The sequence below is a fragment of the Aquarana catesbeiana genome, linkage group LG03 (assembly GCF_042186555.1).
Source record: "Aquarana catesbeiana isolate 2022-GZ linkage group LG03, ASM4218655v1, whole genome shotgun sequence".
Taxonomy (NCBI): domain Eukaryota; kingdom Metazoa; phylum Chordata; class Amphibia; order Anura; family Ranidae; genus Aquarana; species Aquarana catesbeiana.
Window position 1 is genome coordinate 677,536,444 of NC_133326.1, and position 18,237 is coordinate 677,554,680.

General features: G+C 46.7%; 1 protein-coding gene across 1 annotated transcript in view; it reads right to left on the bottom strand.

Moving 5' to 3' along the window:
* Positions 1-7,671: 7,671 nt before the first annotated feature.
* The window catches only part of LOC141134105 (extracellular calcium-sensing receptor-like), a 46,036-nt gene continuing 35,470 nt past the window's right edge, over positions 7,672-18,237 (bottom strand). The window contains exons 6-7 of the mRNA XM_073623690.1: positions 15,735-15,858; positions 7,672-8,573 (exon numbers count right to left, since the gene is read on the bottom strand). Of these exons, the coding sequence (XP_073479791.1) occupies positions 7,672-8,573; positions 15,735-15,858 (1,026 nt within the window). The remainder of the gene's footprint in view (positions 8,574-15,734; positions 15,859-18,237) is intronic.

Below are 18,237 nucleotides of genomic sequence, written 5' to 3' on the forward strand. Positions count from 1 at the left end.
TATACGATGAAAAGCTCCCATCAGACTCTTTCTGTTGTAAATTCCGCTCGTGTGTACGCGGCATAAGACAGAAAGTGTGTTACTGATAAAGGTAAAAGTGCAGCGCTAAAACATTGAGTGAACAAAGACCATTGGATAGGTCTCACAATAATCAATTCAAACAATGTGGAACTCTAATTGAAGGAATACACAGTGATTTTGCATAAAAGAGAATGAAAGGAAAAAAAAATAAACATAAAGTCCATGAGTGAAATGAAAAACCAAATGCGTGGTGAGACCAAATGACCCTTGAAGGGACATACGCCAAGTGTTCATAACATCATTTAGACATCAACAATATGTGAAGGTGAGTAATCCGCCACCGATAGGATGAAGGCTTACCAGATGGTTTGAACTCAAAAGGACGTACGTCCTATGAGTCAAAGAAGCTTGTGTTGGCAAACGCCAAAGTTGGAAACATCAGATCTGGAGACCTTTGAAGAATAAGCCAAGTCCTCAAGCGGTCCTTAGGGTAGTAGTCTCCATGGAAGGTATTTTTTCATAAAGGAAAGTGGATAGGTTCTCCCATATGTTCACGTGTAAAGTTAAAGAGAGGAGAACAAAAAGGGCCACATAGCGTAATTCCGTATAAAAGGTATAAAATGTAATGAAGTTAAAAAACTCACATTTTGGAAAAATAAACAGCGCTATCGGTAATATGTATGGCGGCAGTGGAGCCCGTCCCGACACGTTTTGTCTACATAGACATCATCTGGGGTACCAGTCCACTGTAGCCATCGTGATTACATATAAAGTTTGACCACAATAATGAAAAACAAACCCGTGGTGTGTCATCAAACTCGGAAGTGCAAATCAGCAATCACTTCCTGTAAAACAAAATGGCGAATCGGCGTGCGTTCCTCGCCTCTCAATTCCCATGTAAACCAAAGAGAGCGTGTGCGTGAAGACGTACGCTCCACACCTCGCTCTGAGGGAAGTAAATGGAAAGACTAGATGCGTAAGACAGAAAGTATGTTACTGGCAGGATCACCAGGTGAAAAAAGGTGAAAAAACTAAAAAAAAGAAAAAAATCAGCCACCACATCTGCAATATGCAAAATATTATATTTATGTTTTTTTAGTTTTAGATACGCTTTAAGTGACCAATTATCATATCAGTGATAAAGAAATCAACAACCTCTGGTTACGATGAATAGCCTTGACAGTTTATTTAGAAGCTACAGAGTAAAAGCTAATAATAAAATAACGCTAAGTAAAGAAATAAGCCGTGGCATCTGCATTACCTGGCATCTTCACAGAAACACAAGCTTTTTAAGACAGTTGCCGTGTAAAACCTCCCTAAAACATTCACTCATAAGAAATTGCACACGCCACACACAAAACAATTATGAGAATTACAAGAGAGGTTCATTTCTGTTATTTTGGAACATCTTATCAGCTTAAAGCCTTTGCGCCTAAGGGTTGAGACCCTGGTCTCTGTGCTGGCGGGACGTCCTGCGGGAGATACACAAATACGCTTCCCCATGGATAAAAGCCCAGTCCAGTGAGGCCGCATATTTACGTACAGTCATCATAAAGGAGGTTAACCCCACATGGCCTGAAATGCCTCACTGTACAATATTAGGAGAGTGATTGTCTATTAGGGGTGCAACGGATCGTCATGGATCCGTGATCCATACGGGTCAACCTCCGTGGATCGGGACACCCGCGATCCGCGGAGCGCTCTGTGGCCTGGGTCATAGGAAAGGCCGCGGCTTCGGCCTAGCTCCGGAGCGGCGGCCATCTTGGTACACCCAGCGGCCGTTTACCACGTGATCGCTCCGTCAAATGAAGGAGCGATCACTTGTAAACAAACCGGCGTCATGTCATAATGCCGATTCCTCTCTCCCCTCTGTGTACTGACCTGTACAGTGGAGGGGAGAGATCGGATGGCAGCAGTGCCAATATTCTGCCATACCCTGCCAATACTCTGCAATACTCTGCCATACCCTGCCAATACTCTTCCATACCCTGCCAATACTCTGCCATACCCTGCCAATACTATGCTATACCCTGCCAATACTCTGCCATACCCTGCCAATACCCTGCCAATACTCTGCCAATACCCTGCCAATACTCTGCCAATACTCTGCAATACTCGCCAATACCCTGCCAATACCCTGCCATACTCTGCCAATACTCTGCCAATACCCTGCCAATACCCTGCCAATACCCTGCAATACTCTGCCATACCCTGCTAATATATTGTTACAGTGGGGGAGATTGTGGATATTACAGTGGGGGAGACTTTTTTTTGTTGACCTGAAAATGATCCGAACCGTGACTCCTGATCCGAGGAACGATCCGAACCGTGAGTTTTTTGATCCGTTGCACCCCTATTGTCTATGCTCTGATTTTAAAAGTAACAGCTGCTGTGAGGGAGAAGAACCCCCACATTGTAATCACAGTTTATAAAGGTGGAGTTACCCTTTAAAGGGTATTTCTAGACAAAATGTTTTTGGATAATTTTGGGTAGAGTAGGGAAGGTTGGAATCCCCTTTCAGTTTATTTTTTTTTTGCTGTATGTTTGTCAGTTGGAGGAGATTTCTAGAAATGAAACTGGAAGTGAGAGGAAATCTCTCCAAAGTGAGTGGAGTTGCCTTCTTATTAAGATGTCACCTGAATAAGTGTCCCTATCAGAAAATATACTACCACCTCCTCTGATGATAACTGTAAAATGTAGAAACTCCTCTCATCTCCTGAGTGAGGGTAATCTACCCAGCATAAAAAAAAAACTTTACAGGGGTTCTAACCCTTTCCTAATCTATCAAAATTAGAAGGCATTTTGGTGATACAGTATCTCACAAAAATGAGTACACCCCTCACATTTTTGTAAATATTTATTCTTTTCATGTGACAACACTGAAGAAATGACACTTTGCTACAATGTAAAGTAGTGAGTGTACAGCTTCTATAACAGTGTAAATTTGCTGTCCCCTCAAAATAACTCAACACACAGCCATTAATGTCTAAACCGCTGGCAACAAAAGTGAGTACACCCCTAAGTGAAAATGTCCAAATTGGGCCCAATTAGCCATTTTCCCTCCCTGGTGTCATGTGACTCGTTAGTGTTACAAGGTCTCAGGTGTGAATGGGGAGCAGGTGTGTTAAATCTGGTGTTATCGCTCTCACTCTCTCATACTGGTCACTGGAAGTTCAACATGGCACCTCATGGCAAAGAACTCTCTGAGGATCTGGAAAAAGAGAATTGTTGTTCTACATAAAGATGGCCTAGGCTATAAGAAGATTGCCAAGACCCTAAAACTGAGCTGCAGCAAGGTGGCTAGGACCATACAGCGGTTTAACAGGACAGGTTCCACTCAGAACAGGCCTCACCATGGTCGACCAAAGAAGATGAGTGCATGTGCTCAGCATCATATCCAGAGGTTGTCTTTGGGAAATAGACATTTGAGTGCTGCCAGAATTGCTGCAGAGGTTGAAGGGGTGGGGGGGTCAGCCTGTCAGTGCACAGACCATACGCCGCACACTGCATCAAATTGGTCTGCATGGCTGTCATCCCAGAAGGAAGCCTCTTCTAAAGATGGTGCACAAGAAAGCCCGCAAACAGTTTGCTGAAGACAAGCAGACTAAGGACATGGATTACTGGAACCATGTTCTGTGGTCTGATGAGACCAAGATAAATGTATTTGGTTCAGATGGTGTCAAGCGTGTGTGGCGGCAACCAGGTGAGGAGTACAAAGACAAGTGTGTCTTGTCTACAATCAAGCATGGTGGTGGGAGTGTCATGGTCTGGGGCTGCATGAGTGCTGCCGGCACTGGGGAGCTACAGTTCATTGAGGGAACCATGAATGCCAACATGTACTGTGACATACTGAAGCAGAGAATGATCCCCTCCCTTCGGAGACTGGGCCGCAGGGCAGTATTTCAACATGATAACGACCCCAAACACACCTCCAGGATGACCACTGACTTGCTAAAGAAGCTGAGGGTAAAGGTGATTGACTGGCCCAAGCATGTCTCCTGACCTAAACCCTATTGAGCATCTGTGGGGCATCCTCAAACGGAAGGTGGAGGAGCACAAGGTCTCTAACATCCACCAGCTCCGTGATGTCGTCATGGAGGAGTAGAAGAGGACTCCAGTGGCAACCTGTGAAGCTCTGGTGAACTCCATGCCCAAGAGGGTTAAGGCAGTGCTGGAAAATAATGGTGGCCACACAAAATATTGACACTTTGGGCCCAATTTGGACATTTTCCCTTAGGGGTGTACTCACTTTTGTTGCCAGCGGTTTAGACATTAATGACTGTGTGTTGAGTTATTTTGAGGGGACAGCAAATTTACACTGTTATACAAGCTGTACACTCACTACTTTACATTGTAGCAAACTGTCATTTCTTCAGTGTTGTCACATGAAAAGATAGAATAAAATATTTACAAACATGTGAGGGGTGTACTCACTTTTGTGAGATACTGTATATACGCTTTAAAGGTGAGCTCCAGGCATTAAAACATTCATTTAAATATAGTCCTCTGTAGCTTAAAAAGAATATAAATCCACTTTTGGTGTTATTGATGGAGGATTAACATTGTGGAACATGTAAACATGCAGACCCATGTCAATTACAATGCCCACTGACCAGCCGAACGAACCGACACGTCTGAACCATCGCAAATATGAATAAATATGGACATGACCATATTTGGTCATTGACATGTGATTGATGGAGGATTTACATTGTGGAACATTTTTTTCAATGAAATGTCTTGTCCAAACATGTGTACTGTGTGTGTTTATTTGCCATTTACTTTTTTTTTGGAACTATGCCCCCCTTACTCATTCACATAGGGGGATACTTATCCAGATTCTGATAAGCCCCCAATAATCCCCCATTTGCAGACCCCCCATAACCACCAGGGTTGAGGAGAAGACAAGGTGCTTTGCCAGAGGGTCCACCTCCATGTTGAGGACATGTGGCCTGGTATGGTTCAGGAAGGGGAGGCATATGCTTGTACCCCCCCCCCCCCCTTTTAACCTGCCCACCCAGGCTGAATGCTCAGATAAGGGTCTGGTATGGATTTTGGAGGGGGTTTCACTTTTTTGGTTTTTTTTTTGCATGAGGTTACCCTTTAAATCCATACCAGACTCAAAGGGTCCGGTATTGAATGGGGCGGGGAGGGGGGTGCCATAATGTCTTTTTTTTTTGTTTCTTTTCATGGGGCCCCCCTTAAAATCCACACCAGACCCCACACCAATTATTTTAACACTATCCCTGCTGTTTGCTTACATTCAACTGTCATTGGGGAATTCCCGTTTGACAGTTGAACGTGTCGGGCAGGGATTAGTCACAGATTGATAAGAAGCTGATTGGTCCCGGCTCCCTAACAACCAGAAAGAAGCTTTCACACTTAGCAGTGGTAATAATACAAACTGCTAAATGTTTGGCTTCGCATGCAGCTGGAGGTTCGTTTGGCCAAACACCCATTTGGTTGGCTGTTCACACAGGAATCTCCATAGACTGCACACAGCACTAATGTCTCCTTCATTTTATTTCCCCTGTTGGCCAAATGTTCTATAGTGTATGGTTATATTCTCTATTGGTGAAATTTAAAGAATATGTAAACCCAGCATTCCTGATATGTGCCTGTTGTCCCATGTACTTGTATGAGAATGTCTCCTCTTCTCTATGTATTGCTTCCTTTATGTGAAATCCCTGGTGTTCCTGCCATTCCCTCTGCTTTCCTATTAAAAACTGACCACACTAAGCAGGAGATCACACTGTGGTCTGTTCTCTAGCTGTGCTGGGAACTCAGCCTGCTCTCCTCCAATGATCAGACTTGTCCTGACATCCCCCCCCCCCCCACTGCACAGTCATTCACTAGGAAGCTCAGTGTACTGCTTTTTCCCCTCCCCTGGCTCTCCGAGCTCCTTATGCAGCTGAGAACAGAGGGAATGTGATCACTTATAAAAAAAGGGAAAAAAAGGTATTTATAATGTTTTTTTTATATCTATACACAAAGGTTTCGCCTTTCATTTCTATTATAAACTGAGTGGGTTGTTTTAGTGTTACTAAACCCAGGACTCTGCATTCACTATATCTGGTCTCCCACAGTACACAGAACACGGAAATGCAATTATTGTATTAAATATAAACTGCTAAATACCTTTTCTCATCAGCAGTATATAACAGTCTTGTGACTTCTGTCAGTGTCTGGTTAAAGCTTGTAGGAGGAGTTTTCATTCTCCTCTAACTGTCTTATAAAGCTTCAGGACCCCTGACCCTCTGTCTGGACAGTGCTGATTGGCCCCATGCTGATCACATGCACCCAGTGCCGGTAAAGTGTCACCTAGAGCCCAGGGCGAACATGCCAAATTGCACTGCCCCAAGATGTATGAGCATTATTTGTCACTGAAAATCCCCCCCCAAAAAAAAAAATAATCAAGCACTAATGTGCATGCTCATCCCCTAAACATAAATTCCCGCTTCTCCCAGTACAAATCTGCTCCCCGCTGAAATCCACCCTCCCAGCACAGATCTCTTGCCCTCCTAAAACAATTCTTACCTCCTGACGCCCCCCCAAATTCCACTTCTCAACCCAAATCCCCCCCTAATCATCATGTGGTTCCCACCCCTTGTCCCCTCCCAACATCAATCCCCCCAAATCACATCTCTCTAAACTAGCCTTCCTAAAACAATTCTTACCCCCTGACGACCCCCAAATTCCACTTCTCAACACAAATCCCCCCTAATCATCTTGTGGTTCCCACCCCTTGTCCCCTCTTAACACCAATCCCCCCAAATCACACCTCCCTAAATTTGCACTCCTTAAACAATTCTTACCCCCTGACGCCTCCCAAATTCCACTTCTCAAAATAAATCCCCCCCCCAAATCTTCTTGTGGTCCCCCCACCTCACGTGATACCACAGTGCCCAGGGCAGCTACCCCACCTCGGCCCTGCATGCACTCTCCCAAAAAAATTTTTTTCTAGCAATACACACCAAACTGAGCATGTGCAGAGTGCCTCCAAGGCTCTGTACTATCAGGAGATCGATTGGGGACAGTGGAAGAAGGGGAGGATCAGAGAAAACAGGATCAAGCAACCTTTTTACACAATGCAGAGGATTAACCCCTTAGGTTCCACAGTGAGTATAACAAGCAAATAGATCCAAACCCAGTTGCTGAAATCTCTGATAATCTTTAAAAGTTTTATATTTGTTCAGAAGTTTTCAGTCTTTTTACATTTGCAGATTTGATTTACATAATCACTGGCTGTCCTGCCATGAAGGTCCTTGTTCAGGCACTTTTTCTGTTATAGAGTGACAACTGTCTCCAAATCTTTCTCTTGCGTTGTCACCCTGTCACCAAGACACTACAAGCATCCACCCTGACACATTGCTCATGCACGGTCCATTGTCATTACTATCTGAAAGCCAGTCGAGGGCAATGATGTTGGAGGGTCTTTGTGAGTAGGAAAAAAGTAGCTGAAAGAGGCTGGAGAAGATTTACAGAACCAAGATGAAAAAAAGGTGAAAAAACATTGCAATTGTTTATAATATACAAGTCCTTAGAAAACTAACGTCATTCAGTTAGGGTTTACATTTGCTATAGGTTACTTGTCACAACAAAATGCATAGAAGTTGTAATGTCTTCTTGGTTACAAAGAGATTCAGGTCTTTATCTTCCTTTTCCAAGAAGGTTCTGACGGGTGTTAAGCTCTGACCTTAGCAGTATAATATAGCATTTTGGGAAGAAGATACAACCAACAATCCCTCCACTGGAGGACAAGATCCCAAACACTTCAACAGCCACCATAAACTTTCCCTGAGTGCTCAGATACGCAGGAATAAACGAGATCCAGACACTCAAAAAGATCAACATAGAGAAGGTGATCCACTTGGCCTCATTAAAACTGTCTGGTAATTGTCTGGCCAAAAACGCCACCAGAAAACTGATGCAAGAAAGGAGCGCCATGTAACCCAACATGCACCAGAGCAAAGTGTCTGAACATTCATTGCATTGAAAGATGATGACTCCAGTTTTGATCGTCATGTTTTTCTCAGGGAAAGGCGGACATTGAACCATCCAATAGATACAAATTAATAACTGGATGAAGGCGCTGATGGAAACCGTTGAGGCTGGAACTTTTGGCCCAAGCCATTTTCTCATGTTGCTTCCAGGCCTGGTTGCCCGAAAAGCAGTGATCACCATAATGGTCTTGGCCAAAACACATGAAACGCTAAGAACAAAGATGACGCCGAAAGCTCCCTGGCGGAATCGGCAGGTGAATTTTTGAGGTTCCCCAATAAAGAGTTGCGTGCACAGGAAGCTCAAAGACAGAGAGACAAGAAGGAGGTAGGTGAGGTTACGGTTGTTGGCTTTGACAATGGCAGTGTCTTTGAACTTGATGAAAATACATAATATGCTGATGGTAGTGAAGGAGCAGAGGATGGCGGTTGAGGTCAAAGTTATTCCTAGCGGTTCCCAATAGGACAAAAACTCAATCACCTTTGGGATACACATGGTGTTATTTTCATTTGGCCACATGTCACTGGGGCATGGAAAGCAGTTTCTGGAATCTGGAAAAGCATGTACAATACAATTATATCATCACACATGTACAGAAATGATCTTCGATAAATTAAGCAAAATGACATTTACCTCCTGCAAGACTTATTTAAAACACCTAGACATTTTCAAAAAGCATTATCAAAAAATATGGGGATTTTGGTAACACCATATATGGTGCTAAGCCCACTTACTGCGACAAAGTACCCCATGATTAGCGGGTCCTACACTATCCATAGATCGGGAGATCCTGCTTCTCTAAACCATGTGAGCAATACACTCCTCTATATGGGAGAACTGTTGTATGGTCTTATGGCTGCACCATCTTTAATGCATCTTTTAGGGTGTGCCCCCCAAATATCTTGTTTGTCTATTGTATGGATTCTGACCAAATCCTTTTGGGTGAGGAGCACCACACTCCCTCATCAAGTGCCTCTCATTAGAGTCCACTTGTGTCATGGGTGGAGACCTCAAGTTCTCCCATATAGAGGAGTGTATTGCTCTCATGGTTCAGAGAAGCAGAATCTCCCAGTCTATGGATAGTGTAGGACCCACTAACCATGGGGTACTTTGTCGCAGTAAATGGACTTAGCACCATATAGCAACATGGTGTGACCAAATCCCCATATTTTTTGATAATGCTTTTTGAAAATGTCTAGGTGTTTTAAATAAGCCTTGCAGGAGGTAAATGTCATTTTGCATGTGTGCGCTGTATTTTTTCATATAAAAAGATGATAGCAATGTGATAGGTTGTGTATCCATAAAATGTCCATCCACAAATGGCAGCCTCTACAAGGGGATTAGAAGCAAAATCCAGAGTATAAAAGAGAAGAGAGGCCCTTAAGTGTAGCAATATGGTTACATTTAATGAAGGTACAACATTTAGCAACTCACATGGTTGATGATTAAATGAGGCACATCTAAGTATGCAGGCATCTGGGGTAAAGCTGTCTACATAGACCATCCTACACACCTCTCACCGCTGTCAGTCAGCAATCGTGACAGGGAAGACTACCCTGCATTAGAGCGATCTATAAGCGAGGCCTGAAGCGCTCATGGAGTACCGTGTGGAAGGGATGACATCAATGGTGGTGGGGAGGATGATCTATGTGGACAGCTTTACTCCGGATGCCTGCATACTTAGATGTGCCTGTTTTAATCATCAACCATGTGAGTTGCATTCATTGAAATGTTGTACCTTCATTAAATGTAACCATATTGCTACACTTAGAGGCACTTCTGTTCTGTTTTATACAAAGTTCTGATTTCGAGGGACTGTCCCTGATTTGGAACAAAGTCCCTCTGTCCCTCTTTCCTCCTCATTTGTCCCTCATTTTTGGTCTGATCTATATAATTGTATATAAAATGCACTATTTATCTTTCAAAAAAATGTTCCCCAGTCCTAAACCTTTCATCCAATTTTCTACATTGCTGCATTTGTAAATTTCAATGGCCAATATAAAGTAATAGTAGTGGTAAAAACCACTTGTGAGTTTAACCTCATTTATAATTCCCCTTTAAGGGGGCATGGAAGGGGGTGTGTCCTATGCCTACATACTTTTGCTAATAGGTGTACCTTAATCCCATCTCAAAAAGTTGGGAGGTATGAGAAGGGGCGGCTGCCCCAGGCACTGCTGTGGTATCATCTAAAATGCAGGGGCACCAAAAGGAGATTGGGAGGGGGGATTTGTGTTGAGAGGGAGAATTGGGGGGGGGGGGCAGGGGGCAAGAATTGTTCTAGGAGGGGAATAATGGGGAAGTGAGCTAGGAGTGGTGATTTGGGGGGAGGATTTGTGTTGAGAGGAGGGAGGGAGGGGGGAAGAGGATTGGTGCTAGGAGCGGGGATTTGTGCTAGTAAAGGTAATATGGTGGGGGGGAGGGGATTTGTGCCAGGAGGAAAACATTTTTTTGGGGAGGGGGATTTGTGCTAGTAGGGATGTGTAGGGGGCATTTGTGCTAGGATGGGGAATCTGGGGAAGGAAGTTTGTGCTGGAAGGGGGATTTGGAGTGGGGGGAGATGATTTGTGCAAGGAGGGGGAGATTTGTGATGAGAGGGGGTATTTATGATTTGTGGGTAAGCATGCAGATTAGTGCTTGATTTTTTTTGTGGGGGGAGGGGATTTTTGCTGACACATAATGCTCATACATCTTGGGGGAGTGCAATTTGGCATGTTTGCTGTGGGCTCTAGGTGACCTTGTCCCGGTACTGCTCCAAGGTCTAAACCTGGCACTGGTGGTGGGACCACTGAGCAAGGAAAAGTCACTGATTGGTGACTAATTGCAAATTGTGCCAACCCCTAGCAGGGTGGCGTAGGCCTGCAAGTGACCAACTGGTGGAAGAAAAGGAAGATTAATTTGCTGATTTTGCCAGAAATCCAGTGTGCTTTTAATTTCCTGTTCGGTCTGACAACACCATTGTCAGCCTTGCCTGGTGGATTACAGAACTCTACCTATCTCTAAAGGCCCGTACACACGACTTTTTGACAACAAACATGCAAATTAGCTGTTTTGGAGCAACATCCGACCGTGTGTACGCTCCATCGGAAAAAATGTTTTCATCAGACTTTATTGGCTGTGCGAACGGACAAACTTTCCGGCAACAAAAGTCAGATGGAGCAAAGTCCGATCGTGTGTACACACAGCCGTCGGACTTTTGTACTAACTAAAGTACCTGCCCGCGAGAATGTTTCCAGCGCAATCCGATGGCGCTGGTTCTCAGCGACAGGGTACTGTACATCTCGCGCTGGCTGCAATAGGAAAAACACATTTTCCTACTGCGGCGAGCGCGAGAGAGAATTCCCCTCTGGGAGCATAACAGGCCCTTAGGTCTGGTATGGATTTCAAGGGAAACCCCCTACGCCAAAAAAACGGCGTGGGGGTCCCCCCCAAAATCTATACCAGACCCTTATCCGAGCACGCAGCCCAGCCGGTCAGGAAAGGGGGTGGGGATGAGTGAGGGCCCCCCCTCCTGAGCCGTACAAGGCCGCATGCCCTCAACATGGGGGGTGGGTGCTTTGGGGGAGGGGGCTCCCTGCGGCCCCCCTCCCCCAAAGCACCTTGTCCCCATGTTGATGAGGACAAGGGCCTCTTCCCGACAACCCTGGCAGTTGGTTGTCGGGGTCTGCGGGCGGGGGCTTATCGGAATCCGGGAGCCCCCTTTAATAAGGGGGCCCCCCACCCTATGTGAATGAGTATGGGGTACATCGTACCCTTACCCATTCACCTAGGTAAAAAAGTGTCAATAAAAAAACACACTACACAGGTTTTTAAAGTAATTTATTAGGCAGCTCCGGGGGTCTTCTTCCGACTCTGGGGGTCTTCTTCCGACTTCGGGGGTCTCTCCGGCGTCTTCTCCCCGTGTCCCAGTTCTTCTGCCGGCTCCTCTGCTATCTTCTGCCGCTCTTTTGCTAGCGGTGGCCCGGAATTCTGCATCGTCTTCTTCCCTCTTCTCTTCTTCTGATGTTGACACAACGCTCTCTCCCGCTGTAATGGTGTGTGATCGCTCCGCAATTACTTATATAGGCGGTGACCACGCCCCCTTATGACGTCACAGTCCCGTGTATGCTGGGACTGTGAGGTCATAAGGGGCGTAGTCATTGGATGACATCACCCGGTGACCCCGCCCCATGCCTATATAAGTCATTACGGAGCGCTTACACAGCATTACATCGAGAGAGAGCGTTGTGTCAACATCAGAAGAAAAGAAGAGGGAAGAAGATGACGCAGAAGTCCGGGCCACCACTAGCAAAAGAGCGGCAGAAGATAGCGGAGGAGCCCAGCAGAAGAACCGGACACCGGGAGAAGAGGCCAGAGAGAGCGGAGAAGAACCGGACACCGGGAGAAGACGCCAGAGAGACCCCTGAAGTCGGAAGAAGACCCCCGAAGTGGGAAGAAGACCCCCGGAGTCGGAAGAAGACCCCCTGAGCTGCCTAATAAATTACTTTAAAAACCTGTGTAGTGTGTTTTTTTATTGACACTTTTTTCCCTAGGTTAATGGGTAGGGGTACGATGTACCCCATACTCATTCACATAGGGTGAGGGGCCGGGATCTGCCTGGCATTGGCGAGGATCCAAGTCGGATCCCCGCACCAGTGTGAACCCGGCTCGCAAGGTGTCAATCTCGCTGATAAAAGTGGCGGGATAGACACAATATCAGACAACAATACAGAGGCTGACCAAAGGGTGGTGGTAAAGAGCTGAAAAACCACGTGATTTGGTGAAAGTTGGCTGGAAAAGTCCTGCCGTCTGTATGCAATACAAACTTATGGCCAACGCCCTTTGTACAAAAATCCAAGGGGAAGTTTGTACAAAGTCCTATCGTGTGTATGGGGCTTTACACTTTCTGTCCACCTCCACATGCAAACATTATTTTTTTCCCAGATAAATACTACTGCTGCCTTGAATTCAAAGGGCCTGCTCAAACACTGTGTGTAAAGAAAGGGCTCTTGGGAGGTGTAGTTCTTGGGGAAAGGGGGTGGCTACATCAATAGAATCGGATGTAGGGCATTTTGCTGTTCCCTCTTTTCACCAGTTGCCCTTGCAGGAATGTCAAAAGCCTGGTGATGGTGTCACAGAGGGCAAAATCATTTTTTTGCTGCTAGAACAGGATAACATAAATAAATGAATTCTGAAACATACGGGGGAAAGTTGAATGTAAATTTAGGTAATGCCCATACAAACCCTTTAGGTCAGGGGTTGTGGGGGGAACTGTGATATGGGGTGCTGTGAAGTGAGAGGGGGGAGCTATGAAATGGGGGGCTGTGAGGGGGAGCTATGATATAGGGGGCTGTGATGTGAGAGGGGGGAGCTGTGGTATGGGGGCTGTGATCAGGGGTGGACGGGTGCCGCCCCCCCTAATCCCTGCCCTATCCATGCGCCCGGCCCCTTTCAGGATGCCGTACGCATTACGCATGGACTCCTATGGCAGCATGGGAGGCTCTAATAGGCTTCATAAAAGGGTGAGCTTAGGGCGCAGAGAGTGTGCCCTGATCCCACCCTGTTGCATGACCATAGCGAATTGATTTTTGCTATTTTTACACCACAGTGCCTCCCCGCCAATCAGGAGGCAGGTCAGTGAGACCTGTTTCCCGATTGGCCAAAGCACCGGGCATCCTATTGGATGCCTGGAGTTTTGGCGGTAGAGACACACATGGGAGGAAGCTGGAGGATCGGACTCCTCCGCCGCCTCTGCAGCCCACACAGACACAGGAGGAGAGGACCCAACAGCCCAGTAAGCGCCGGACCTCCTCCCGCAAGGGCAGTAGTATTGCCGGTGTGCGTGCCCCGTGCCCCGCGGAATGCAGGAGGAGATGCACGGGAACCATGGAGGATGCAGGAGCCGTCGCCAGCCCATTCCACAGCTTGCTGCTGTCACCCTGATGGGGTAAGTGTCTGAGGCAGGTGCGAGGGGGGTCACAGTGGCTGCATTTTATGGGCACAGAAGCTGCATATGGTAGGCACAAAAGTTGCATATAGTGGGCACAAAAGCTGCATATGGTGGGCACAGAAGCTGCATATGGTGGGCACAGAAGCTGCACATGATGGGCACAATAGCTGCATATGATGGGCACCGAAGCTGCATATGGTGGGTACAGAGGCTGCATATGATGGGCACAATGGCTGCATATGATGGGCACAGAGGCTGCATATGATGGGCACAATGGCTGCATATAATGGGCACAGAGGCTGCATATGATGGGCACAGAGGCTGCATATGATGGGCACAGTGGCTGCATATGATGGGCACAGTGGCTGCATATGGTGGGCACAGTGGCTGCATTTTATGGGCACAGTGGCTGCAATTGATGTGAGGCTGCAGTGAGGCTGCAATTGATGTTTTTTCAGTGTTTTTCAGATTTTTTCAGTTTGTTTGCGCCCCCCCCAAAAATTTTGAGCACCAGCCGCCACTGGCTGTGATGTGATATGGGGGGGCTGCGATGTGATATGTGGGGGGTGTGATGTGAGAAGGGGAAGCTGTGATGTGAGAGGGGGCTGCGATGTGATATGTGGGGGGTGTGATGTGAGAAGGGGAAGCTGTGATGTGAGAGGGGGGCTGCGATGTGATATGTGGGGGGTGTGATGTGAGAAGGGGACGCTGTGATGTGAGAGGGGGGCTGTGATGTGATATGGGGGGCTGTGATGTGAGAAGGGGACGCTGTGATATGAGAGGGGGGCTGTGATGTGATATGGGGGGGGTGTGATGTAAGAAGGGGACGCTGTGATATGAGAGGGGGGCTGTGATGTGATATGGGGGGCTGTGATGTGAGAAGGGGAAGCAGTGATGTGATATGGGGGCTGTGATATGATATGTGGGGGGTGTGATGTGAGAAGGGGGAGCTGTGATGCGAGAGGGGGAGCTGTGATATGGGGGCTGTGATGTGAGAGGGGGCTGTGATGTGATGTGGGGGACTGTGATGCAAGAGGGGGAGCTGTGATATGGGGGCTGTGATGTGAGAGGGGGCTGTGATGTGATGTGGGGGACTGTGATGCAAGAGGGGGAGCTGTGATATGAGGGCTGTGATGTGAGAGGGGGGAGCTGTGATGTGAGAGGGGGAGCTGTGATGTGAGAGAGGGGAGCTGTGATATAGGGGGCTGTGATGTGATATAGGGGGCTGTGATGTGAGAAGGGGGAGCTGTGATGTGAGAGAGGAAGCTTTGAGATGGGCGGCTGTGATGTGAGAGGGAGGAGTTGTGATATGGGGAGCTGTGATGTGAGGGGGGAGATATAATATAGGGTGGCCGTGATGTGAGAGGGGGGAGCTGTAATATAAGGGCCTGTGATGTGAAGAAGAGGGCTGTGATTAAAAAGGGACTGTGATGTCAGGAGGGGGGAAGCTGTGATGTGGGGGGTTGTGATTGCAAGGGGGACTGTAATGTAAGTGGGGGTCTGTGATTGCAAGGGGGGCTGTGATGTAAAGAGGGCTGTAATGTTGGGGGGCTCTGATGTGATGTAAGGGTAGCTGTGATGGGAAAGGGGGGACTGAGGACTCTAATGTAAAGGGGGCTGTGATGTGAAAGACCTGAACCATAGAAGAAAAATGAGATTCGGACCTCTGCAGAAAGAAAATGTTACCCACCAGACCTCTGTGAATTTTTATTCAGTACCCCTGCTTTAGGTCATATTGCAGTTTAGATTCAAGTAGTGCTTAAAAGAGTTTGCCAAAAAAAAGTACCTTCTTGGCTGGATATTTGCCCCTCCGCACAGGGAATGCAGTCAAAGCAGCACATGGGCTGCCCTTTCTGTGGTGCTTTCCGAAATCCAGGGGAGCAACTCTCACTGCAGACAGAGTGAGGGATCTAGGGGGAGAATAAACACAATAACTTATTGATCCAACATTTTGTCTGAAGGTTAGATTATGGTGCTTCATATGTTGTTTCCATTACACCTTCATATATTTAACCCCTCCATATCACACTTTCCACCCTACTCATTCCAAAAAAAAAACATTTTTTGAAAAAAAAAAAACCCTTTTTTACTCACATGTCCCCTTATCATGTGCCTCTTGCATGAGTAGAAACTGGTGATCCAGTGCTGCAGTCCAGTTCTGCCGCTCGCTTACCAGTCTTGTTGCCCCTCCTCACTGTCATCACACCACTTAGTCTTCTACAGCCTATTGCCCCGTACACACGGTCGGACTTTCCAACGTAAATTGGCCAATCGGAGCTTGCTGTCGGAAATTCCGACCGTGTGTGGGCTCCATCGGACAGTTTCCATCGGAATTTCCGTCCAACAAAATTTGAGATCTGGTTCTCAAATTTTCCTACAACAAAATCCGTTTGCGCAAATTCCGATCATGTGTACACAATTCCGACGCACAAAGTGCCACGCATGCTCGGAATCAAGCAGAAGAGCAGCACTGGCTATTGAACTTCATTTTTCTCGGCTCGTCGTACGTGTTGTACGTCACCGCGTTCTTGACGTTTGGAATTTTTGACCAACTTTGTGTGACTGTGTGTATGCAAGACAAGTTTGAGCCAACATCCGTCGGAAAAAATCTATGGATTTTGTTGTCAGAATTCCGATCAATGTCCAATCGTGTGTACGCACCATAAGAGGATCCCACCACTGGACAGCCTATGGGAAGTGTCCAGATTATCCGGGAAGCAACGTTGGCACAAGAAGAAGGACCCTCTCATTATGCCGTCCATAAGGGAGAAGATATGGGACTTGCTGTATCATGTAGTACATGCAGGTAAATAAGAAGCTTTTTTTTTATATATTGATTAGTAGGGGAAGGTATGGGTTAGAGCTGAGGGAACAACCTATATAAAAATATGGCAACCACACAATTTATAAGTAGCCTTTGCAGTACGGTGCACACGGGAGGGCTTAGCACATCACATGCAATAGAAAATTTCCCAGCACACTTACCAGCCAGCCTGCAAAAAGACAAAAACACCGTCTAATGCCCCATACACACGATCGGACATTCCGACAACAAAATCCATGGATTTTTTCCAACGGATGTTGGTTCAAACTTATCTTGCATACACACGGTCACACAAATCTTGTCGGAAATTACGATCGCCAAGAACGCGGTGACGTACAACACGTACGACTAGCCGAGAAAAATGAAGTTCAACAGCCAGTGCGGCTATTCTGCTTGATTCCGAGCATGCGTGGAACTTTGTGCGTCGGAATTGTGTACACACGATCGGAATTTACGTTGTCGGAAAATTTGAGATCCAGATCTCAAATTTTGTGTGACGGAAATTCTAATGGAAAATGTCCGTTGGAGCCTAGACACGGTCGGAATTTCCGACAACAAGCTCCCATCGAACATTTTCCGTATGTACGGGGCATAACACTTCATGTTAAAAATGGAGGGTTTACTTGCACGCATTTGCAAATAAATGTGAAAGCCGTATTACCTCGCCAAGGTTCCCCTGTATACTGCAGTCCGAACTCAATCGTTTTGAGAGCATCCAAGTTGGAGCACCAATATCAGTGGATAAATTAAAGGCAGGTTTGTCTAGAGGGTGCCCACTCCTCCTTAAAGGCACAGGGACACATCAAACGCCCAGCAAGAGCACAATGGCAGCTGAAGGAATCCATAGTGTCCCCACATCAAATCCAGCAAACAGGCTATACAAAAAGATGGTAAGCACCCCAATTTATATCTACTGGAAGGAATAGAGGAAAGACCCCTGATGCCACACATCCACAGAGTCCTATGGTAGTATGAGAGAGATAACCTCAGCCTGGGTTTCCGTCACGCCACGCCCCCAACATGTTTCGCTCCATCCCCCGGGAGCTTAGTCATGGGGATCATTGCTGGAACTCCTGCAGTGGACACGACATAACCCACACTACTCCCCAGAGTGATCCAGCCTGAGAGGCACACTAATGCCTCCTTTCCACTGAGCGGATCGGTTCGGTACAGTACGCTATTTTGGGTATTTCCATTATGAAAGCGGCCCATACAACCAATCCGTACCGCTCCATTCAGGGTCCTGCTTCAGATGTGGGGCCATAGAAAATGGAACGGTTCGGTTAGGGCAGAGCTACGATACATTCCACTGATTGGCTGGCAGAAAACCCTCTGCTGTGCTATGCTGAGGTATTTTTTCTAAACCCTGTATGGCCCCTTGTGGTCCCACTTGCAGTGGAAACGCTCACCAGAATAGACCGGACCATTCTAGGCCATTCAAACTGTACCGACCCGAACCGATCCA